Source organism: Hyla sarda, chromosome 1, assembly GCF_029499605.1.
Source record: "Hyla sarda isolate aHylSar1 chromosome 1, aHylSar1.hap1, whole genome shotgun sequence".
Lineage (NCBI taxonomy): Eukaryota > Metazoa > Chordata > Amphibia > Anura > Hylidae > Hyla > Hyla sarda.
In genome coordinates, this window is record NC_079189.1 from 364,826,351 (window position 1) to 364,852,827 (window position 26,477).

The 26,477-nt window shown below is 44.9% G+C and overlaps 1 protein-coding gene across 12 annotated transcripts in view; it reads left to right on the forward strand.

Moving 5' to 3' along the window:
* The window catches only part of CFAP95 (cilia and flagella associated protein 95), a 99,146-nt gene that overhangs the window by 31,395 nt on the left and 41,274 nt on the right, over positions 1–26,477 (forward strand). For 4 of the 12 annotated variants that reach the window (XM_056523060.1, XM_056523061.1, XM_056523059.1 and 1 more), the window contains exons 2-3: positions 791–930; positions 16,471–16,582. In XM_056523060.1, coding sequence (XP_056379035.1) covers positions 794–930; positions 16,471–16,582 — 249 coding nt within the window. In that variant the 5' untranslated portion in view covers positions 791–793. Of the gene's footprint in view, positions 1–790; positions 931–3,981; positions 4,050–7,443; positions 7,537–8,054; positions 8,353–14,242; positions 14,269–16,470; positions 16,583–19,937; positions 20,043–26,477 lie in introns of those variants that run through there. The other 8 variants (XM_056523067.1, XM_056523064.1, XM_056523066.1 and 5 more) reach the window with 8 other exon arrangements.

A 26,477-nucleotide genomic window follows, 5' to 3' on the forward strand; every position in this document is an offset into this window, starting at 1 on the left:
TACACTGTATATGGCTGGAGGCTGTATGTCTGTGGGGGACACTGCCAACGTAATGTGGGGGGACTACAACCTAAAGCGGGGAACTGCAACCTACTGTGGGGGAACTGTCACGCCCCCTTCCCTAGACTTGCATTAAGGGGGCGGGACGTGACGTCACACGGGGCAGAGTCATGACATCATGATCTTTCGTTCCCGTGGTCGGGAGCCAGAACCTCCAGCGCTGCCGGAAGCAGATACAGGTGGGTGCTGCACGCTATATTGCGGGGGTCCCCAGCGGCGGGACCCCCGCAACCAGATATCTTATCCCCTATGCTTTGGATAGGGGATAAGATGTCTAGGGGTGGAGTACCCCTTTAAGGACAAGGGGAGGACTAAGGCTAAGTTTCCAGATAAGGCAAAAGCACAAGAAAAAATGCCAAAAAATTACCATAACACAAGAAAAAGCAGTAGCAGTTCTTCTGTGTTTTGGCAGGTAAAAAAAAGGGGGAAACCTAGCCTTAGGGGTCTCTGGGAGCAGGAGTCTGGAGGAGGACTTAGGGGTCTGGGGGTCAGAGGGGTCTGGGGGAATTAGGGCTCGTCCACACTACGAACTTCCGCCAGCAGAATTTTGCTTGTTTCAATGGGATGCTGCTGCTCTGTGCACACTACGGAAGACACAGTGTGTGGTAGTATTATTTTTAGAGGGCATGATGTTTGGCAGTATAATATACAGGGTACACAGGGTTTATCAGTATTATATTTAGGAAGCACAGTCTCTTGAAGGGTTTTAATGATTGTTGTCTTTATACAGAGGATGAGGATCGGCTGGCAGAGTGAGGAACCAATGATGTCCAGGCATCAAACTTTACAGAGGAAGATGGAGCTGGAAGAAGACATGGCGTCTGGACCAGATGAAGAAGAAAAGGAAAGACAACAGAGAAGATGTCTCCTGTGAGTCATATTATGTTTATGTATTCTCCTGACTGTCCCATTAGGTCTCTCGTCACTTCTGCAGTAATAATGGATGACACTGCTGCGGCCGCTGATAGGCTGAGCGCAGAGTGAAGTCACCGACCCGCAAGAAGTGGAAGAGACCGGGACCGGAGAACGGGACGGCGATATCGGAACAACGGGGGATCGTAGGCAGGTAAGTGAAAGTTTATTATGTATAGTTTTACAGCCCGGGCACAGCGGTGGTTAAAAGTTTTAGCTTAGAGAACTCCTTTAATGTGGAGGAAGTCTGCTGCCTTCACCTACCGTGGGAGAATGTGAGGGACTATCTGCTATGTTCCTGCCTAGCTAATATGGGGACAAGCTACCAAACTAATTGTTAGTTTGGTATATAGGTGAGATGCTCCAGGTCTCTCTTATTGGAAGGGCGCCTTTTCCCAGCAGCAATTTAAAGATCTCTCCACAGGTGTTCAGTGGGATTTAGATCTGGACTCATTGCTGGCCACTTCAGAACTCTCCAGCGCTTTGTTGCCATCCATTTCTGGGTGCTTGTTGATGTATGTTTGGGGTCATTGTTCTGCTGGAAGACCCAAGATCTCGCACACAAATCCAGCTTTATGACACTGGACTGTACAGTGCAACCCAAAATCCGTTGGCAATCCCCATGTTTCATAATGCCTTGCACACATTCAAGGCACCCAGTGCCAGAGGCAGCAAAACAACCCCAAAACATCATTGAACCTCCACCATATTTCACTGTAGGTACTGTGTTCTTTTCTATGTAGGCCTCATTCAATTTTCAGTAAACAGTAGAATGATGTGCTTTACCAAAAAGCTCCACCTTGGTCTCATCTTTCCACAAAATGTTTTCCCAGAAGAATTTTGGCTTACTCAAGTTCATTTTGGCAAAATGTAGTCTTGCTTTTTTATGTCTTTGTGTCATCAGTGGGGTCCTCCTGGGTCTCCTGCCATAATGTTTCATTTCATTTTAATGTCGACAGATAGTTCGCGCTGACACTGATGCTCTCTGAACCTGCAGGACAGCTTGATTATCTTTGGAACTTGTTTGGGGCTGCTTATCCACTATCCGGACTATCCTGCATTGACACCTTTCATGAATTTTTCTCTTCTGTCCACGCCCAGGGAGACTAGCTAAATTGTCATGGGTTGCAAACTTCTCGATAATGTTGCACAATGTGGACAAAGGCAAATCTAGACCTCTGGAGATGGACTTGTAATCTTCAGAATGTTAATATTTTTCCACAATTTTGGTTCTCAAATCCTCCTAATACTTGCCCCAGGTGAGTTTAACTCCTTTGGGATGGAGGACGTACCTATACGCCCTCAGCCCACTCCCTGTGGCCCCGCGTCATAGCGGGTCGGGCCCAGCCTCTAACAACGTCCGGGACCCGTGGCAAATAGCGCGCAGCACTGATCGCGGTGGGCGCTATTAACCCTTTAGCGCGGCGTTCAAAGTTGAACGCTGCGTCTAAAGTGAAAATAAAGCACTGCCCGTTAGCTCAGGGGGCTGTTCGTCCCGAACAGCTGTAAAGACAGCAGGAGGGTCCCTACCTTCCTCCATGCTGTCCAATCGCCGAATGACTGCTCAGTGCCTGAGATCCAGGCATGAGCAGTCAAGCGGCAGAATCATTGATCAATGGTTTCCTATGAGAAACCATTGATCAATGTAAAAGATCAGTGTGTGCAGTGTTATAGCCCCCTATGGGAGCTATAACATTGCAAACAAAAAAGTGAATAAAGATCATTTAACCCCTTCCCTAATAAAAGTTTGAATCACCCCCCTTTTCCCAATTAAAAAAAACTCTGTAAATAACAATAAAAATAAACATATGTGGTATCGCCGTGTGTGGAAATGTCCAAATTATAAAAATATATTGTTAATTAAACCGCACGGTCAATGGCGTACGTGGAAAAAAATCCAAAGTCCAAAATACTGTATTTTTGGTCACTTTTTATATCATGAAAAAATGAATAAAAAGTGATCAAAAAGTCCAATCAATACATAAATGATACCACTAAAAGCTTCAGATCACGGAGCAAAAAATAAGCCCTCATACCGCCCCATACGCAGAAAAATAAAAAAGTTATAGGGGTCAGAATATGACAATTTTAAACATATAAATTTTCCTGCATGTAGTTATGATTTTTTCCAGAAGTACGACAAAATCAAACCTATATAAAGAGAGTATAATTTTAATCGTATGGACCTCCAGAATAAAGATAAGGTGTCATTTTTACCGAAAAATGTACTGTGTAGAAACAGGAGCCCCCAAAATTTACAAAATGGCATTTTTTTCTCCAATTTTGTCACACAATGATTTTTTTTCCCATTTCGCTGTAGATTTTTGGGTAAAATGACTGATGTCATTACAAAGTAGACTTGGTGGTGCAAAAAATAAGCCATCATATGGATTTTTAGCTGCAAAATTGAAAGGGTTATGATTTTTAAAAGGTAAGGAGGAAAAAACAAAAGTGCAAAAACTGGAAAACCCTCCGTCCCCAAGGGGTTAAAGGTGCATCACATGCTTGAAACAATATTATTTTTCCACAATTTTGAAAGGGTGTCAATAATTTTGTCCAGACCATTTTGGGAGTTTGGTGTGACAAAGGGAATAAACATGTGTGACAAAGGGAATAAACATGTGTATAGCAAAACATGTGTTACTGCAATCCTTTTCTTTGAGAAATACTTCATTTTCTAGAAAAATGTAAGGGATGCCAACATTTACGGTCATGACTTTATATATATAGCCACGTATAGTGATACGCTTGTGCTTGACAGCCATTGGCTGGTACAATGACACAATGCTGTGGGGCTGGTATGCAATAATTTCCAGGGCTGGTTTTTATCCCCAGTCCAGCCCTGAGAAAAGGGACAATTAGGGTAGGGTCACCCAGGAGCGCATCCGCAGCGTATTTGATGTTGCGGATGCGCTTCCGGCAGTCACAGAGTTACGGCAGAGCAGACTCCCTGCTGCTGCCGTAGCTCTGTTTGTCAGTTGGTGACTGTTGGCGGGAGATCAACGGTCACAAGTGGACACACAGAGCTATGGCAGCAGCAGCAGGGAGCTCACTCTAAACAAGCTATGTAAATATAGGTATCGTTTTAATTATATTGACCCACAGAATAAATATACATTGTCAGTTTAACTCCTTTACGAAAAAGGGCGTACAGGTACACCCTTGTGTCGTGGTACTTAACCCCTTAAGGACCGGGGTTTTTTCCGTTTTTGCATTTTCGTTTTTTGCTCCTTGCCTTTAAAAAATCATAACTCTTTCAATTTTGCACCTAAAAATCCATATGATGGCTTATTTTTTGTGCCACTAATTCTACTTTGTAATGACGTCAGTCATTTTGCCCAAATATCTACGGTGAAACGGGAAAAAAAATAATTGTGCGACAAAATTGAAAAAAAAAACGCTGTTTTGTAATTTTGGGGGCTTTCGTTTCTACGTAGTACATTTTTCGGTAAAAATGACACCTGATATTTATTCTGTAGGTCCATACGATTAAAATGATACCCTACTTATATAGGTTTGATTTTGTCGGACTTCTGGAAAAAATCTTAACTACATGCAGGAAAATTAATAAGTTTAAAATTGTCATCTTCTGACCCCTATAACTATTTTATTTTTCCGTGTATGGGGCGGTATGAGGGCTCATTTTTTGCGCCGTGATCTGAAGTTTTTAACGGTGCCATTGTTGCATTGATAGGACTTATTGATCGCTTTTTATTCATTTTTAAATGATATAAAAAGTGACCAAAAATGCACTATTTTGGACTTTGGAATTTTTTTGCGCGCACGCCATTGACCGAGCGGTTTAATTAATTATATATTTTTATAATTCGGACATTTCCGCACGCGGTGATACCATATATGTTTATTTTTATTTTTATTTACACTGTTTTTTTTTTATTGGAAAAGGGGGGTGATTCAAACTTTTAATAGGGGAGGAGTTAAATGATCTTTATTCACTTTTTTTTTTCACTTTTTTTTTGCAGTGTTATAGGTCCCATAGGGACCTATAACACTGCACACACTGATCTTTATCATTGATCACTGGTTTCTCATAAGAAACCAGTAATCAACGATTCTGCCGCATGACTGCTCATGCCTGGATCTCAGGCACTGAGCAGTCATTCGGCGATCGGACAGCGAGGAGGCAGCAAGGGGCCCTCCCGCTGTCCTGTCAGCTGTTCGGGATGCCGCGATTAACCGCGGCTATCCCGAACAGCCCGACTGAGCTAGCCGGGAACTTTCACTTTAGCCGCGCGGCTCAGCTCTGAGCGCGCGGCTAAAGGGTTAATAGCGCGCGGCGCCGCGATCGGCGCTGCACGCTATTAGAGGCGGGTCCCGGCTTCACTATGACGCTGGGCCCGCCGTGATATGATGCGGGGTTACTGTGTAACCCCGAGTTATATCAGAAGAGCAGGACCAAGGACGTACTGGTACGTCCTTGGTCCTTAAGGGGTTAAAGACCGAGGGTGTACCTGTACACCCTGGTCCCGTTACCGGGGTTTGAAGCGTGCTCCCAAGCTGAGAATGCTTCATACCCGGTGAGTCCCGGTTGCTATGAGCAGCCAGGACCCACTCTTAATGTCAGGCATTGCTGATCGGGCCGATGCCCGGCAATAACCCTTTAGACATTGCAATCAAAGTTAATTGTGGCATCTAAAATGCAGGGTAAACGGTTCTACTTAGCTCAGGTCAGCTAATGGGGACATTTGCGGCGAAATTGAGCGTCCCAATGAGCTAAGTGGACGGCGGGCGGGCCCTTCCTGCCTCCTCGCCGTCTGATCGGTGCTCTGAATGTCTGGCCAGCTATGGCAGGCTAGAGCAGCAGAGTGCCGATAACACAGATGAACAGTGTATGCAATCTGAAGATTGCATGTACTAGGCTACTTTCACACTGCAGTTGCTCCCCATCGAGAACGGTTGTCAAAGTCACTTTTTTTTTCTGGCTTTAATGGCCGTTCTCTTAACAGGGAGCAACAGCAAACAACGCGTCCCGGTGACTCCCATTTACTATTATATGGGCCGCCTGGACCCGTTATGAATAACGGGAGAAAAAGATGGCACATGCTGTAATTTTTCTCCAGCTATTCTGCGATTTAACCCCTTGCCAATAAAAGTTTGAATCCCCCCTTTTTCCCATTCTTTAAATAAAATTATGTAATAAAAAACAATAATAACAAAAATAAACATAATCTAATGTGGTATCACTGCCTGCGTAAATGTCCAAACTATTTAAATATACGGTTAGTTAATGGTGTACAAAAAAATAAATAAAACAAAGTCCAAAACTGAGCATTTTTAATCACTTCATATGCCATAAATTTTTTTATAAAAAGCTATCAAAAAGTCCCATCAAAATAAAAATGGTACCAAAACAACAGATAACGGCGCAAAAAATCAGCACTCATATAGCACTGTATACAGAAAAATAAAAGTTATAGGGGTCAGAAGATGACAATTTTAACCCCGTAAGGATAGATCGTTTTTCCGTTTTTGCACTTTTGTTTTTTTCTCCTTACATTTTAAAAATCTTAACCCTTTTCATTTTGCACCTACAGACCCATATGATGGCTTGTTTTTTGCACCACCAATTCTAGTTTGTAATGACATCAGTCATTTTACCAAACGAAACCCAAAAAATATAAATATTTGTGGGACAAAATTTAAAATAAAAAAAAACACCATTTTATAATGTTGGGGGCTTCCGTTTCTAGGCAGTGCATTATTTGGTAAAAATTACACCTTATCTTTATTCTGTAGGTCCATACGATTAAAATGATACCCTACTTATATAGGTTTGATTTTGTTTTACTTCTGGAAAAAATCATAATTACATGCACGAAAATTAAGATATTTAAAAATGTCCTCCTCTGACCCCTATAACTTTTTTATTTTTCCGCATATTCATTTTTTATGGTATTAAAAGTGTCCAAAAATATGCTATTTTGGACTTTGGAATTTCTTTAACGTGTATGCCATTGACCACGCGGTTTAACTAGCAATATATTTTTATAGTTCGGAAATTTATGCACGTGGGGATACCACATATGTTTATATTTATTTTTATTCACATTTTTTTTTTTATGGAAAAATGAGGGTGATTCAAACTTAATTAGGGAAAGGGTTAAATCACATTTAGCAACTTCTTTTTTTCTACACTTTTTTTTTTTTGCACTGTTATAGCCCCCTGGTCAGCTCGACTGAGATGCCGGGATGTATTTTTTTTATATTTTAGAGGGGTTAATACTGGACATCACCACGATCGGTGATGTCCGCTATTAGCCACAGGTCCCGGCTGTTACTAGGTGCCGGGACCGACCCGATGTGACTCAGAATCAGCCCGTGACCCCGCGTTATATCGCCAGTGCAGGGCGTACAGGTACGCCCTTTGTCCTTAAGAGGCAAAACATACTAATTTTGGTGCATGTAGTTACTTTTCTAAAAGTATTAAAATAAAATAAGACAAAAGGACAGTTCAATTCCAGTTCACTGTGCGAACCTGTTTGCAGCCTGGATTATGGCAGCACAATATAACATCATCCAAGAAACAGAAGGGATCCAGTGCTGGTAAGGTGCAAGCAATGTAGAAAATCTTTATTATTTGCCTATGTTCACCTTAGGCACTGCTTACTATACATCTTGTATGGCACTGTCATTTCAATACCAGTATTTTCATATATTATAATTATATATATATATATATATATATATATATATATATATATACATATACTGTATATATATATATATATAGATGCAAATCATATATATATATATATATATATATATATATATATATATATTATCTATCTACATAAATATAAAAGTATATAAATTCATATAGTAAAAAAAGACATCGTGAATAATACAATATGGATCCAGCATCAGATGTAGGAGCCTAAGAGGGCGGTTAAAACCATGAAAGCGCCCCCTTGCGTACGCCCTAGACACTTCAGTGTCCCAGTAGACGTCAGATCTATTCTCCAGGCTATCGCGGATTGATCTTGTTAGCACTACGGTCTTAGCGTCGGTGTTGCCATGGTTGCGGGTACGACGAGTTTCTAATAATCTGAATAGTTCCCCGTTCCAGTCGTAATGGCGCTATACTTAACGCTATTTCCCTTAATTATAGCTATTGTTATAAATGTAAAGGTCGATGATGCCTTCATTAGAAATAAAAGAGGAAAAGAGCTCCCGCACTAGTTTACGCGGACGGATATGAGCTCTAGAAGGAGCTCGTGCTCGCTGAGAAGAGGCGTACTGCGGCCTGTTACCGGCGATGTACGTGGTAGGAGACAGAAGAGACATGCTGGAGACAAAGGGCTCCCTCTACCTCCGCTCCGGTCACATGCACTATGATAAGCCCACCAAGGTGTCTGGATGGTAAGAGCCTCCTTCAGTATGGTGGTACTGGTGCCCCAGCTTTACCACTTGTGCCTTCATATGTCATTAATGGACTGGAGATGTACAGTGGTCCCCAACCTTCTGCTATATGTCCATGATGGGAGTTGTAGTTTTGCAACAGACAGTGGCAGGTTGGAGGTCATAACTCTGTGTATTAATCTGTGGCCAAAAAAAGATGCCAATGCATCCGCCATATGGTATTAGATATCTAGATGAAATGGAAGAATATATTGCTCCATTATTACCACTAGGTCAGCTCCTCTGGAGTGTAGCCTCAGTACTACAGGGCCACAGCAATAACAAGATATATGTGCTTGGCATTTATAAAACCCTATGTTCATAAGTCAGTGTCTCCCAAACAGGGCGCCTCTAGCTGTTGCATGCTGGGAGTTGTAGTTTTGCAATAGCTGGAGGCGCACTGCTTAGAAAACACTGGTCTAAGGCTAAGGGTGCATTCACGCCACGTTTTTGCAATACAGTTCCTGTATCAGGTTTTTGAGGAAAAACTGATTCCTCAAAACCTGACTAAATTGTATCAAAACGTGTGTACAAATTTTAACCCGTATACAGTTCAAAACCGTATACGGTTTGAAAAATTATACCCGGTTGCATCCGTTTCTTAAGAAAAAAATTTATACGTTTTTAACTTTTCACTCCATTTTGAATAAAGTTTTACTTGTTTATTTGAAATTTCAAGAAAAAAACTGTGCAAAGTCAAAAACCGTATGGTGAAAACCGGATGGAACAGTACACACATACAGTTCTGTACGGTTCCCATTGACTCCCATGTAAAAAAAAAAAAACTGACAAAACCGTACAGGATGCAAAACGGACACAACCTGATGCATCTTTTGGTATACGGTTTTCAATGGCGAGTCAATGCATACGTTTTCCAATACGGTTCCATACGGTTTTCACATACAAAACGTTTACGGGAACTGTATTGCAAAAACGTGGTGTGAATGCACCCTTAGTTCACACTGCTGTTGTGCTCCCATCTAGTCCATTCTGCTCTTTTTTTCTGGGCCAAATGGACCCATAACGGGTCGAAGCACCTGTTATGGCTATGTTATGGCCGTTAAACAATCCCATTAAAGTCTATAGGATTTTTTGATTACCTGTTATGATCCGTCATGAATAACGGCCGTTAGTTGTGATGGAAGAAATAATGGCACATTCACAAATTTTTCTTCCGTCACAAGAAACGGGTAAATTAACGGCCGTTATTTTTAACATTGAAGTCTATGGCTGACGGATGAGCCTTTATGTCATCAGTTTGCACCCAGTTTATAATATCCGTTATTACTTCTGAGCATGCTCAGAAGAGGTGACATCAGCAGACTCCTGCAGTGCTGAGGGACTACTACTACTCCCATCATGGAACAGACTTGTTTCCATGATGGGAGTAGTAATTCCATAGCTGCGGGAGTCTGCAGACAGTTGGGGAGGCTACATTAGTGTTTGTACTACTACCCCCATCATGGAACAGAGTCTGTTCCAAGATGGGGGTTGTAGTACAGTGGCTGAGGGATTGTTCGCACCAGGTTTCACTTCTGAGACCTGATGCGATCCGAAGTTATTAAGTAGGGGAGCGGGCGGCATGCTCCGCAACCCTACAATGTATCAGTGTGTTTTAACTTTCATTTTTGAATCCCCCGCAGGGAGCCCTGAATGGTCGGTACTGAGGAGCCATTCAGGGCTCTCAGCGGGAGATTTAAAAATGAACATTGTGAGTAGCAGGGGCCATATCTATATTAAAAGTGCTGTGGGGGCAAGATATATAGTGCTGCAGGGAGGGGGGGCAGACATATAGCCTATATATCTAGCCCCCCAAGCAGCGCATTAGATATGACCCCCGTCGGCGCATTAATAAATATATACCCCCCACTGGCGCATTAAATATTACCCCTCTCCCCACCGGCGCATTAAATATTAACCCCCTCCCCACCGGCGCATTAAATATATACCCCCCCCGCCGGCGCATTAAATATATACCCCCCGCAGCGCATGTATATGTACCCGCGCAGCACTTCTATATACCTATGCCACTGCAGCGCTATATGTGAAAAGCATTCTAGCAGCAGCATCGGCCGCCCGATGCTGCTGATAGAAATACTTTTCATACATAGGGCTGAAGCGGCATATGTATATAGAAGCGCTGTGGGGGGGGGGGGGGGAGATAACGCTATATGTCTGCCCCCCCAGTGCTTCTATATACATATACCCCTGCTGCCATATGAATGAAGAGGATTTCTATTAGCAGCGCATAGTGCCATCTGCTGACACTATGCAGGGGGTATATGTATATAGAAGCACTGGGGGGGCAGACATATAGCGTTATCTGTCCCCCCACAGTGCTTCTATATACATATGCCGCTGCAGTCCTATGTATGAAAAGTATTTCTATCAGCAGCATCGGGCGGCCCCAGCAGCGCATAAGATCTCCCGCCGAGAGCCCTGAATGGCTCCTCAGTACTGGCCATTCAGGGCTCCCCACGGGGGATTCAAAAATGGAAGTTAAAACACACTGAAACATCACAGGGTTGTGGAGCATGCCGCCCGCTCCCCTGCTTAATAACTTCAGATCGCATCGGGTCTCAGAAGTGAGACCTGGTGCGATCAATCCCTCAGCCCCTGTACTACAACCCCCATCATGAAACTCCTAGGAACCGGTGTGACAGCTGTTTCGTAGTACAAGACTACTTTATCTCTCCACCAGACTGGAGTGGTCTGATGAAGTAGTCTTGTACTACGAAACAGCTGTCACATCAGTTCCTAGGAGTTTCCCTGATGTCACCGCCCGCTGCTGGATCATCCACATTGTGCACTTAGTTATGTACCTTTTCCACTTGAATAAAAGAGCATAAGAAATTATACCTGAAGAGTGGTTAGTGCTTTCCTCACATTTCTTTCTACATCCATTGTTTGGATGCGTTTTGTGCTTTAGAGAGAGCGATATTTCACAAGAGGCCCTTTTCTCCGGCGGCAAACTGCAGAGTCCCTAAGGGGCATCATGTTTCATGGAGTGACTGTAATTCATACTGTCTAGCATCTTCAGCCACACCATTGACCCCATGACTGGCAAATGATGGCTGGGCACAGATGCAAAATGCACGGCAGTCAGACTGGGAATTAATTATTTAGTAACTATAAAGTATTATATAGTGATATAGGGGGAGATTTATCAAAACCAGTGCAGAGGAAAAGTTGCCCATAGCATCCAATCAGATCCCTTGTTTCATTTTTCAGAGGCCTTGTTAAAAATGAAAGAGGCAATCTGATTGGTTGCTATGGACAACTGGGCAACTTTTCCTCTGGACAGGTTTTGATAAATCTCCCCCATACAGTATACATTGCTGCAATTGTTAAATGCTGCACATTTTCTGCCCACAAACCTTTCTTACAGCTGCGAGCCTAGCTTGGGCTGAGCAGATGGCATGCTTTGGCATAGCACAGCTTCATTAGTTGGCACAGCACAGCTTCATCTTTTAGGGCCAGACGCTAAGGATATGTTAACACATCCAGAATGTCTGGAGACTGTGGGCTCTAGGACCGCACAGGAATGTGCAGTCTTATAGAAGGCTATGCATTCTGTGCGGAGTCCGCAGAAAGAATGTACAGGTTCGTTCTTTCTGTGAACACGGAAATCTGATTTTCTGAAGCAGAAACATCTGCCACAGAAATTCCACCATGTGTATAGTGCAGCAGATTCTCGTTGAATTCAACAGGACTCTGCTGCTCCAGAATTTCCGTGCAGAATTCCAATGCGGAATTCAGCACAGAAATTCTGAAGTGTGAACATAGCTAATTTGATTGCTGCGTACACCCCCTCCCCCCCCCCCCCCGCTAATCTGAGGGCTCGTTGCACAACCCAGTGATGAAGTAGTTATGTGGCAATGCACAGCATCTCTTATCTCTTAAAAAGTACCTGTCGCCAAATAAACTGTTCTAAACTAATTCAGGCTATGTTCCCTAACTACTCCCAACACCCCTCCAACCCTTAAAATAATTTCAGTGCTTTAAAAAGCTGTGTATCATACCATTCTTCTTGCTCACATAGCTCAATCTCCCAGCAGGAGAAAGTGGGCGTTTCCAAGCAGGCATGACATCACTGAAGCCTGCTGGGGGACCACTTCCGCTCTCACATCGTTGCAGCATTGTGATGAATAGAAGACCCCAGGCTCTGTGCATGTTTCAGTCTGTTGCTATTAGTGAGGCTCTCCGGCAGCTTTCAGTCTGTGCAGCTTTCTGTGAGAATCTATGGAGCTTTCACTTTCTGTGCAGCTGTCAATCAAACTCAGAGCAGAGAAACACTTCTTGAATTTGGACTCCTGCCAGGCCGGGAGGAAACCAAACTCACTGTATTAATTGTGGCAGAGAAAAGAGCCACCCGGTGGAGGTCGGGTACCATCAGGCCCGAAGTGTCAAAAAATAGAACTGTCAGACAACGTCACTACTAAGCCTATAAAGTGGATTAAATAAAAACGCAATATTTTTTTTAATTTGAAATAAAAACATTCCCATACCCAATGTTGAGTATTAAAAAAAATTGCGGGCCATCGACGTTGTCCGTTGAATCAGACATAGCATGTCAGTAAATAAGGGCACACTTCCCAGTTGCACTAGCAGCCACTGCTAGCACATGCTGTTGTGAGATGCAGGTGGTATCTGGACTTGGCAATTTAAACAATGAATAGTCCACATCTTTCTGCAGTTTGCAGCAGCATATACTAACCACTAGTGCTAAAAGGCTGTGCTCCCACATTGATATGTGGTTGATGTAGTTTTTAAAATGCATTTTTGATAAATACATGTTTAAAAATTACATCACTGCAATGTGGGAACGCAGCCTTAACATTCACCCTTCCTGCTCCTTACTGTCTTAGGCTGGGTTCACACTACGTTTCTCCCATACGGGAGCGCATACGGCAGGGGGGAGCTAAAAGCTCGCGCTCCCGTATGTCACCGTATGCGCTCCCGTATGTCATTCATTTCAATGAGCCGACCGGAGTGAAACATTTTTGCGCCGTATGCGCTTTTACAACTGGACCTAAAACTGTGGTCAACCACGGTTTTAGGTCCGGTTGGAAAAGCGCATATGGTGCAAAAATGAGCCGACCGGACCGAACGTTTCACTCCGGTCGGCTCATTGAAATGAATGACATACGGGAGCGCATACGGTGACATACGGGAGCGCGAGCTTTTAGCTCCCCCCTGCCGTATGCGCTCCCGTATGGGAGAAAACGTAGTGTGAACCCAGCCTAAGCTGGTATCCTCTGCACTGTATTCTCTAGTGACCATCAAGTAAAGATGTCAGGACACAGCCATCAGCAGGAAGGGGTAAGTATTAATCCAATCCCCATAGAAGAAAACAACGGGGGGGGGGGGGGGGGGGGGGCAGGGCAATCTATATAGATAACTTTGATCTATATAGATAGCTTTTTTAATATCTGGCTCAAAAAAAGAGTTAAGTGGCAATTCACAGTATCACCACTTACTCCTGGCTGACTGGGCAGGAAGCATACAATGCATAAACAATGCTCTTCACCCAATCCATGGAGTGTAGAATCCACATGTTTGGTGCCAGTTAATAGCATTTCTGCTACCCATTAATGTCAGTGGGTAGGAATTCTGTAGCTGATTTCACATGGTGCAGTTAGTGGCGTAAAATCCACAGCGTATTCTTACCCCTATACTTGTTGTTTTTTTGTTTCAGTTGACTATTCTAGTGTTTAGGCCATGTTTCCCATAAGCCAAGTCCACAGCTCATATCTATAAGTGCTTTCTTCTCGGTTTGCAGATGAATTTAAATACTTAGACTTGTGCTGGTATTTGTTTTAGAAATTAAGATGACAAGATAATCCCATATTGTTTCCTCTACTGGAAAATGATTAGGTACATTGATTTCATTTCATTTTGTTTTGTGTCATATCTGTGATTTATATTTTTGCTTTTTTTTTTTGCTTTATGGTCTATTCCTCATGCACAGTATTCTGCGCAGATTTTATGCGCAGTTTTTTCTCTGCAGATTTCAATGTAAACTGAATGATTGAACACAGCTTCAAATCCTGCACATCAAATCTGCGCATCAAATCTGTGCAGAATACAATCTGTGTGAATAGACCCTTAAAGGGGTACTCCGCCCCTAGACATCTTATCCCCTATCCAAAGGGATAAGATGTCAGATCGCCACGGTCCCGCTGCTGGGGACCAACGGGATCCCCGCTGCGGCACCCCACTGTCATTACTGCACAGAGCGAGTTCGTTCTGTGCGTAATGACGGGCCATACAGGGGACGGAGCAGCGTGATGTCATGGCTCCGCCCCTCGTGACATCACGACCCGCCCCCGTAATACAAGTCTATGGCAGGGGCATGACGACCGCCATGCCCCCTCCCATAGACTCGTATTGAGGGGGGCGGGCCGTGACATCACGAGGGGCGGAGCCGTGACGTAACGATGCTCCGCCCCTGTACTGCCCGTCATTACATGCAGAGCGAACTCGCTCTGTGCAGTAATGACAGCGGGGTGACATCTTATCCCCTATCCTTTGGATAGGGGATAAAATGTTTAGGGGCGGAGTACCCCTTTAATGGTCTATTCACACTTACAGGATCCTGCGCAGATTTGATGCGCAGGATTTTCTGCTGCAGATTTCAATGTAATCTATATGACTGAGCACAGCTTCTGAACTGCAGTTACAAATCCTGCGCATCAAATCTGCACAGGGTCCTGTACGTGTGAATAGACCCTAAAGGGAATATATCATGCAGAAAAACGTATCCCTTATCCAAAGGATAGAGAATAATCTTAGATCGTGGGCGGTTCGATCCCAACACGTGTCGGCCACCGCTTTGTGCAGGAGTCAACGTGCTCCGTTCCCAGGGAGAGCCGGGGTCCCGTGCAGAAGATTGCGGGTGGTCCTAACGGTTGAACCCTCCACAATTTAAAATTTATCCCTTATCCTTTGTATAGCAGATATGTTTTTCTGCATGATATATCTCCTTTAAAGTAAAATAGCTGCGAGAGCTTGAAGTGTGATCTTTACATATTTTTGCCAGGGGTTGTAGTCCTGCCAAAGGTCACAGACACTTCATAGAGCTGTATTGTCCATGCATTCCCTCTCCCTGGTTTCTGTGGCTCCTCTAAGGTTTGAACTTGTGCAGGAAATTCACATTTGTTGTACAACATTACCATAGTATTGTCTAGGGATCGACCGTTTATCGTGATTTGTTATTTTCTAAGTTATCGGTATCGGCAATTACCTTGCCGATAATGCGGGCGCTTTAAATCAATGAACTGCAGTGCCTTTTGCGGGGCCAGAGACCGCTGCCCGCTTCTCTCCCCCTGCCTATCCTGGGGTCCTGAGTCGAACCATCGCTGCTGCCCCATTGCCTCCCCCATGCCCGGTTTTATAATTACCTGTTCCCGGGGTCTGCGCTACTTCTCGCTCCGTCGGCGTCCTGCGCTGCTGCTGTTCGCTGCGCAATGACGAGTGACGTCCTTAATGCGACGTCACCGTCAGTGGCATGGCGCACAGTGACAGGTCAGGACGTCGCCGGAGCCAGAAGTAGCGCGGACCTCGGAAACATGTGATTATAAAACTGAGGATGGGGGAGGCAATGGGCCAGCGGTGTCGGCGGTCTCTGGCCGGAGGATAGGCAGGGGAAGGCAATTGGGCAGCGTCGGTGGTTGGACTCAGGTCCCCAGGACAGGCAGGGAGGAGAGAAGCGGGGGCGGCAGCGGTCTCTGGCCCCGCAAAAGCCACTGCAGTTCATTGATTTAAAGCGCCCGCTGTAAAACATTGATCTGCAGCAGCTTCTGCAGTGCCAGAAACAGTTTATCAGGGTATACCCGCACACACACACAAAGGGGGGAATTAAAATGCACGGAATATCGGTATATGTTATCGGCTATCGGCCTGAACGGTCACAGGTTATCGTTATCAGTATCTGCTCTAAAAAATCTATATCGGTCGATCCCTAGTATTGTCTATGACGTTTCATGGTAGCAAGTGTGGATTTTCTTAGAATTTTTAAGTATTTTTAGAAATAATAATAGCCATATTAGTGCCACCTTTATTTTATTTGTCACTTAGGCATCAGAGTCGTGAGGCTGAACCTAAAGATTATGATGTCAGTGAAGCCCCTCTAGGCAAGAAGAACTTGTGTTACTCTACCTATAGACGACTTGGAAATATCAGCAATGAAGTAAGTGCCATTTACATACTAGCGGTAACCCAGCGTTCTAAGCATACTGTTTAGAATGCCGGGTGTGGCGCGGGGGGTCCCAGAGGCGGGATCCCTGCAATCAGACATCTTATCCTCTATCCTTTGGTAGTATAGACTTAATCACTATTTAGTCTAGAGACTTAAAGGGGTACTCCGCCCCTAGACGTCTTATCCCCTATCCAAAGGATAGGGGATAAGATATCATATCGTGGGGGTCCCGCCGCTGGGGACCCCTGGGATCTACCATGCAGCACCCACCTTTAGCGGCTTCCGGAACCGCTGGAGGTCCTCAGGCTGAGTCCATCTCGACCACGGGGACGGAGCAGAGTGACGTCACGGCTCCGCCCTGTGTGACATCAAGCTCCGCCCCCTCAATGCAAGTCTATTGGAGGGGCGGAGCGTCCCCGTGATCGCCAGTAATCAGACCAGGAGCGAACACGCTCCGGGGACTGATTCTAACGGGGTGCGGCGTGGAAGATCATGGGGGGCCCCAGCTGCGGGAACACTGCGATCAAGCATCTTATCCCCTATCCTTTGGACAGGGGATAAGATGTCTAAGCGCCGGAGTACCCCTTTAATCACTATTTCTTTCAGGTTTGATGAGAGCAGTAGTGCTTCATGCAGTGCTGTACATACCATCAAACAATGGACATCATAATCCTATTATCCTTAGGCATCTGTTAAAGGAGATGTCCGGTGCTCACTTTTCTTATTTTATCCATTCCGGGCTGAAAAATAAAAGAAAACAAATTTTCTCTTACCTGCCTAGGCTCCCCCGGTGCTCCGGTACAGGTGTTCGGTCCCCGGGCTGTATTCTTCTTACTTCCCGTTAGCCCGGCACGTCACACGGAGCTTCAACCTATCACCGGCCGCAGTGATGCCCTGCCTCGGCCAGTGATAGGCTGAAGCTCCGTGTAACGTGTCGGGCTAACAGGAAGTAAGAAGAATACAGCCCGGGGACCGAACGCCTGTACCGGAGCACTGGGGGAGCGTAGGCAGGCAAGAAAAAGCTTATTTTATTTTTTTTTTGCCCGGAACGGATACAATAAGAAAAGTGAGCACCAGACATGTCCTTTAAGCACTGGTGGTATGTGGTACAAAAGCCAAAACACAAGTGAACAGGGCCTTATCCTGTATGAAATGTTACGAGTAATGTCATTAAAAAGTACATTTAGTCCTGCAAACAACAAATACTCTTATTGGTGTTCTGTTTTCTAAGTGAATATACCGTATAAGTTTTAAGCCAGTGTACTAAAAAGGATGAAAGTAAACATGTAATATGAATGAATACTCAAGCCATTATTAAAATAACCATTCCCTGGCTGTGTATGCTTGAAGCCATAGGGTCTAATGTTAGTAATGCTCAGTGTTGTAATATTGTGTTGTGAATTACAGCAATGAGAAAAGAGCTTTCCATGTCCTCATGGACACTAGAGGGCGCACTAACACTGCGGGCCAAGAGGTTTGTCATCAGCTTTGTCTTTTATTCCTTGCTGCCTTCTACTAGCACAGCCCTAAACCAGTACAATGTCTGGTGTAGAAGGAAATGAAATTCTTTGCGTAGCAGCTGTTTTCTATTTGGTAAAATAAATATTCATTATATAAGGACATATTCAATATAGTTATAATGAAAAATCTAGTTTTATATAATCTTATCAATATGAAAGCTGAGTAAAGACATTCTAACCGTAGAATCCACTTATAGCAATTCCTTTATAAATCGAATAAAAATGGATGCATAAGAAACATTTCTTCTCCTGTACGATAGTTTTGAACCCTCCTGGGTTAACTTTAGTCTATTGAGGAGTTATTTTCATGTCTTGTATCCCATTTGCAGGTTTTGATGTCCCTATAGTTATAAGTACAGTAATGTGAGTGTCCCGCTTACACAGATATTTTGCTCTGTTAGAACAATGACAGTGATTTACTAACAGTCTTCAGTAAAATCCCGCCAGCTTCTGGCCGGCATCCTAATACATCAGGGACCTTAGCTCTTCGAGCTAGCGTAGATTTTAGCTACAGTTTACTTTAGTTCTCTAGCGTAACTTGTTGTAAATCCGGCATTGTAGGAGGCCATGCCCCTTTTGGATCCACTAGGACAGCACACAGTAGAAATGGAAAGAGATGGAAATTCGCAACTTCTTGATGCCTGTAACGGGCCTACTGGCTTCATAAATTCTCCTCTATGTTTATAGAGTTTTAAGGTGAAGATCTGCATTAAGTGGATAATAAAAGGCAGAGGTTGATAAGATCATTCTACATAAATTTGGCATAGTTTTTGCCTGTTGATTCTAGTTTTTTCCTAACTTTATGATAGTATTAATACATTTGCCAATAATTGTTACACCCTCTGATGACCTCATACTTGTCATATTTAAGTTGAGTCTAGGGCCTGATTCCAAAGCAACAGTATAAAACTGGTTTCACATTATGTTTCAAGGGTATTTTGGAGGTATATATCAGCAACCCCAAAAAGGTATGCTGACGAATACTGTGGCAGAACCACTCGGTAAAATGGACTGAATGAAGTATACCTTTTTGACTGGTTGCCAATGTAAACCTCTAATGTATCTGGTACTGAAAACCATTGTTGAGTTTAAAGTCCATGTGTATGTTTTATCTAGAAAGATCTTGTAATTTCAAATCTAGTGGCCAAATCTCATGACTTAAAGTGATGCATTTGCAGTGAAACATCATGAAAGTTCATGGTCTAAGGGACTAGAGAGCAACTGGATAATGAAGAGAACTAGTTAACCATGTTTAAAGGCTTGTATAAAAAAAAATAAATAAAAATAGACCCATACTTAAGCCTTTAAAGGGGTATTCCGGGAATTTTTTTAATTTGACTATGCTACAGGGGCTGTAAAGTTAGTGTTGTTCATAATATAGTGTCTTTACCTGTGTGTGACGGTTTTCTCACAATTCTTATGTGATTTTCATCCCAATATTTATTTTTATCAGCATACAAAATGACTGTTGTCTCAGATTTTTCCCAGCTTGCAATGCGGTCGAGACCTGACTCACTAGTCAGCTGATGACAGGGAGCCTGTGTGCTTCAATGGGTGGAGGGATCAATCTGCAACTAATGCAACATCTGTAGGCATCCTGATTGAAGACCACAGGTCTGCAGCTCATTTAGTTTCAATGGGTGGGGTGACTGATGTGTGGGAAGGAGGAAAATGGTATCATGGGATTTGTAGGCAAACAAGAAAACAGGAAATACAAGTTCACAGAAAGCTAGCCACAGTGTTCTGGTAATCTCACAGCATAGCCATTTAGCCCAAGACAAGCGCAGATCCTTCCTAAGCATGTCCATTACTGTCTGCTAGGTACGTACTAAAATCACCTTATGCTGGATAACCCCTTTAATCCTCACCATGTTCAGCATCACTGCTCCAGACCTCCCTCTCAGCTTCGTTTACAGTGCTGCAGCAATGAATTGCCCATATACTCATCTTTCCGCTGCAGTCAACCACTGGCTTCAGTGTGCTTGTGTTGTATACAGGGGAAATGGAAGGACTAGGAAAGGCAGCTCTGGATGCAGTGAGGGCTGAAAGGGTAAGTATAGATTATTTACTGTTTAGAATTGTACAAAAATAATAAGTTTGATAACTCCTTTAAGAAGTTTGGCTCCACTTTGGCTTGGACTTGAGGCAAACCTTTGTATCGCTAGTCCCAAACTATTTACTCTTAAAGGGGTTGTGCGCTGCCCTGACTTTTGGAGCTCCGCTCACAATGTCCGGAAGTTCATTACTCCGAACGCTGTGTGCGGGCTTCCGTGTTCGCGGCCGCCGGGCGTGACGTCTCGCCCGCCCCCTCGTGACTTCTCGCCCGCCCCCTCGTGACGTCTCGCCCGCCCCTTCGTGACGTCTCGCCCGCCCCTTCGTGACGTCTCGCCCGCCCCCTCGTGACGTCACGCCCACCCCCTCTACCAAAGTCTATGGGAAGGGGGCGTGTCAGCGGTCGCGGTCCTGCATGTTCACCCGGTGATTTTCTGGGCGGATATTCCACCATGTGAACAAACCTTTAAGGGATATCTGTCAGCTCTAATTGACTTAACTGCCGACATGATCATACTATTGCAAAGGTTATAAACTTAATGATGTTGGGGTTTTATCTGTTAATGATTCCAAGACTTATAAAATCACTCTTTTATTGCTGTTTTAAGTGTCAAGAAGATGGGGCCTGGCTGCTAAAGTGCCACAGCTAGGCATACAACCTTTCTTTTCCTCTCCTATCCTTTCCCTCCATGTTCAGAAATGGGATTTTAGTACAGGGCTCAGCAATGTTAGCCATGTTGTTATCAGTTGTAATATAGGGCTAGGTGCTGTTTGTCAATTTTAGACAGCGATAACATTGTATTTTCACAAGTTTTGGAATCAATCAAAAGGTAAAACTCAATCGTCACTTACTATATCGCCCTGTGATTGAATATAACCATGTCTACAGCTCTTTGTGCCATTTAGAGCTGACAGGTCCTCTTTAAATCATGCTAAATATATATTTTTTAATAATCATTCCCTGATTTAGGATCTTGCAGATGTGGACGGTATACAGGAAAATGTCTATGGCCTCCAGTGATTTTTCTTTTCTTATTAAATGCAGTGGTTTCAGCATCCAGGAAAACAAGACTCCACAGTTGAATTTCTCTTTCAGGTTTAATTTCCCTTTATTGTACTTGCATTGTCTCTTGCATGGATAAGAATTAAACCCTTAGGCTGACAACAAACCTTCCAAAATAAGAATGAAAAGGTATTTGCTGTGAAGAAATGAATTACTATACTAATCAGAATTAAAGTGTCAGTTTGAGCGATCACTTATGGTCATGCAGGATATTTTTTCCACAGCAAGTTATTTTATCTTGGAGCTCACTTCAACATGCTTAGAAATGGTTTGCTGCTTGTCAATATGAGCATCATATTCATCAATACTGAGCTGTAGGATTAAGGCCTGAAGAGAGACTATGTAACGGTAAATCATAGAAACATAGAATGTGTCGGCAGATAAGAACCATTCGGTCTATCTAGTCTGCACAATATTTCAGAATACTATAAATAGTCTTTGTCCTTATCTTATTGTTAGGATTCGACAGCCTGGATGTGGATCCTCTGTGTCAGCGAGGGATTGGCGTGGACCGTACCGGTGGACCGGTTCTAGGCTGCTACTGGTATTCACCAGAGCCCGCTTTAAAGCAGATGGTCTTGCTGCGGCGGTAGCAACCAGGTCGTATCCACCGGCAACGGCTCAACCTCGCTGACTGCTGAGAAGGCGTGGGACAGAAGGAATAGACAGAGGCGAGGTCAGACGTAGCAGAAGGTCAGGGCAGGCGGCAAGGTTCGTAGTCAATGGTGATAGCAAGAGGTCTGGAACACTGGTATGGCAAACACAGTAAACGCTTTCTCTAGGCACAAGGGCAACAAAATCCAGCAAAGCAGGGAAGGGGAAGTGATGTTATATGGACGGGAAGCAGGTGGAAGCTAATTAGACTGATTGGGCCAATCATTGGTGTACTGGCCCATTAAATCTTAGAGAGCTGGCGCGCGCACGCCCTAAGGAGCGGAGGCGCGCGCGCCAGGACGTGACAGCCGGGGACCGGGACAGGTGAGTAGCTTGGGATGCGATTCGCGAGCGGGCGTGTCCCGCTATGCGAATCGCATCCCCGCTGGCAGTGTCAGTGCAGCGCTCCCGGTCAGCGGGTCTGACCGGGGCGCTGCAGAGAGGGCGTAACAGTACCCCCCCCTTAGGTCTCCCCCTCTTTTTGTCCGCTTGTAGCTTCACATGAGATGAGGCCATTGGGAGCGATTCTTGAGTCTCTTCCTGGAAGACAGAGAAGTCCTGGGTAAATTCATCAATGGCAGGCAGTCCAGAAGAAGTGGGAATGGGGAGGGGGGGGGCAGAGGGTGAAGTTTGCCACGGGGCAGAGTGTTACCAGGAAGGAGGCTATGAGGAGGCAAAATCTCTGCTCGTTTTTTGCAAAAAACATCGGCATAGTCCTGATAGGCCTTGGGGAGACCTGGTATAGGAGGAGACACTGAGGTTTGACTGACGGGACTGGGAGCAGACATGAGGCATTTTTAGTGGCAAGAAGAACCCCAGCTCTTGATCTCCCCGGTGGTCCAGTCAAGGGTAGGAGAATGGCGTTGGAGCCATGGCAGACCGAGGAGGACTTCAGAGGTGCAGTTGGGCAGAACAAAAAATGCAATTTTTTCGTGATGCAGTCCAATGCTCATAAGCAGGGGTTCTGTGCGGTAACGCACAGTGCAGTCCAATTTTACTCCGTTGACCGAGGAAATGTAGAGCGGCTTGACGAGACGGGTCACAGGGATGTTGAACCTATTAACAAAAGAGGCCAAAATAAAATTTCCTGCAGAACCAGAGTCCAAGAAGGCCACAGCTGAGAAGGAGGAGTTGGCAGAAGGAGAAATCTGCACGGGCACAGTGAGACGTGGAGAAGCAGACTTCATACCAAGAGACGCCACTCCCACGTGAGCTGGGTGCGTGCGTGCGTGCGTTTCCCAGACGTTGAGGACGAATAGGGCAATCCACTAGGAAATGTTCGGTACTAGCACAGTACAGACATAAATTTTTATCTCTGCGGCAAGTTCTCTCTTCATGGGTCAGGCGAGACCGATCCACTTGCATAGCCTCCTCGGCGGGAGGCACAGGGGTAGATTGCAAAGGATACTGGAAGAGAGGTGCCCAGAGATCAAGGTCTTTTTCCTGGCGGAGCTCCTGGTGTCTTTCAGAAAAACGCATGTCAATGCGGGTGGCCAAATGAATAAGTTCATACAGGTTGGCAGGAATTTCTCGTGCAGCCAGCACATCCTTGATGTTACTGGATAGGCCTTTTTTAAAGGTCGCGCAGAGGGCCTTGTTGTTCCAGGATAATTCAGAGGCGAGGGTATGAAATTGGATGGCGTATTCGCCTACAGAAGAACTGTACAGTGGCAGTGACAGGATCGTTGCGGTCCCAGAGCGGTGTGGCCCATGACAAGGCCTTCCCAGACAGGAGACTAACCACGAAAGCCACCTTTGACCGTTCTGTGGGAAATTGGTCCGACAACATCTCCAAGTGTAGGGAACATTGAGACAGGAAACCACGGCAGAGTCCCCATCATATTTGTCCGGCAGGGACAAACGGAGGTTAGGAGCGGCCACTCGCTGCGGAGGAGGTGCAGGAGCTGGCGGAGGAGATGGTTGCTGCTGTAGCTGTGGCAGAAGTTGCTGTAGCATGGCGGTCAACTGCGACAGCTGCTGTCCTTGTTGGGCGAACTGTTGTCCTAGTTGCTCTATCTGTTGAGACTGCTGGGCGACCACCGTGGTAAGGTCAGCGACAACTGGCAGCGGGACCTCAGCGGGATCCATGGCCGGATCTACTGTTAGGATTCGGCAGGCTGTATGTGGATCCTCTGTGTCAGCGAGGGATTGGTGTGGACCATACCATTGGACCGGTTCTAGGCTGCTACTGGTATTCACCAGAGCCCGCCGCAAAGCGGGATGGTCTTGCTGCGGTGGTAGCAACCAGGTCGTATCCACCGGCAACGGCTCAACCTCGCTGACTGCTGAGAAGGCGTGGGACAGAAGGACTAGACAGAGGCGAGGTCAGACGTAGCAGAAGGTCAGGGTAGGCGGCAAGGTTCGTAGTTAATGGTGATAGCAAGAGGTCTGGAACACTGGTATGGCAAACACAGTAAACGCTTTCTCTAGGCACAAGGGCAACAAGATCCGGCAAAGCAGGGAAGGGGAAGTGAGGTTATATGGACGGGAAGCAGGTGGAAGCTTTAAATCTAAGAGAGCTGGCGCGCGCGTCCTAAGGAGCGGAGCCGCGCGCGCCAGGACGTGACAGCCGGGGACCGGGACAGGTGAGTAGCTTGGGATGCGATTCGCGAGCGGGCGTGTCCCGCTATGCGAATCGCATCCCCGCCGGCAGTGTCAGTGCAGCGCTCCCGGTCAGCGGGTCTGACCGGGGCGCTGCAGAGAGGGGAACGCCGCGAGCGCTCCGGGTCCCTGCACACTTATGTTGTACATCTTGGCAAAACATTAACCTTTCTAATATACTTCATAAGAAATTTTTATTACATTTTTATAGCAATCATGGCTTATACAATCATAGCATGGTCCAAGTTGAAGCACAGGCAGTAAGTGAAGGTGGGCTAGCACTGTGCTCTCTCCTGTCTGATAGTGCTCCTCTGTGCTCTCTCCTGTCTGATAGGACTCCTATGTGCTCTCTCTCCTGTCTGATAGTACTCCTCTGTGCTCTCTCCTGTCTGATGGCAATCCTCTGTGCTCTCTCCTGTCTGATGGCACCCCTCTGTGCTCTCTCCTGTCTGATAGGACTCCTCTGTACTCTTTCCTGCCTGATAGTACTCCTCTGTGCTCTCTCCTGTCTGATAGTACTCCTCTGTGCTCTCTCCTGTCTGATAGCACTCCTCTGTGCTCTCTCCTGTCTGATAGCACTCCTCTGTGCTCTCTCCTGTCTGATAGCACTCCTCTGTGCTCTCTCCTGTCTGATAGCACTCCTCTGTGCTCTCCCCTGTCTGATAGCACTCCTCTGTGCTCTCTTCTGTCTGATAGCACTCCTCTGTGCTCTCTCCTGTCTGATAGCACTCCTCTGTGCTCTCTCCTGTCTGATAGCACTCCTCTGTGCTCTCTCCTGTCTGATAGCACTCCTGTGCTCTCTCCTGTCTGATAGCACTCCTCTGTGCTCTCTCCTGTCTGATAGCACTCCTCTGTGCTCTCCCCTGTCTGATAGCACTCCTCTGTGCTCTCTTCTGTCTGATAGGACTCCTCTGTGCTCTCTCCTGTCTGATAGGACTCCTCTGTGCTCTCTCCTGTCTGATGGCACTCCTCTGTGCACACCCCCAACCTAACCCCCACCCCACCCCTGCAGCGCGATCGCGTGTGCGGGGGGGTGGGGGGGAGGGCGGGGTTATTCACTATAGAGGAAGCCGGAGGGCTTATCTCTATTCCTTGCTGTCCCGTGGCTCTGTCATTGATAGAGTCTGGCTGGACTGGGCTCTATATCGATGGATCGCAGAGCACACGAATGAATGGAGTTCAGTAGAACTATATTGATCTGTATGAGGAATCTAATGATTCCTCCTAAAAAGTCTAATAAAGTATAAAAAATAAAAATAAAAAAAAGTTTTAATAAAAGTTTAAAAGACACACATATACCCCTTCCATGTTAAAAGTTCAAATCACCCCCTTTTCCTATATAAAACATGTAAACATAATAAAAATAAACATATTTAGTATTGCTGTGTGCGTAATTGTACGACCTATTAAAATATAAAATTATGTATCCCATATGGTAAATGACGTAAAAATAAAAAAATAAAATACCAAACCACAGAATTGCAATTTTTGTAATATCCCAGAAAAAAAAGTTAAAAAGTCAGATCAATACCAAAATGGTACAAAAAACTGATTATGGTGCAGAAAATGAGCATAGCCTCAAAAAATCTACAGGGGTAAAAAAAAAAATGGCAAGTAAAAAAATTCGAAAAAGTTCAGAATTTTTTTTACATTTGTAAAACATGACGGAAACTGTACGAATCTGGTATTGCTGCAATAAAGTATCAAAACAACATGTTAGCTCAACCACAAGGTAAATGGCGTAGAAAAAACCCCACCAAATTTGCAAAATTATCTTTTACTATTTCAATTTCACTTCACCGATTTTTATATATATATATATATATATATATATATATATATATATATATTTATTTTTTTGTTTTTGTTTCGGGGAATATGTTATTGAAAAGAATTAAAGGTATCATTATAGTAGGTAGTTATGGCTATTACAGGGCGAGGAGGTAAAAAAGAGAGTGTAAAAGCGAAAATTGGCCCGGACAAGTGGATCGACATG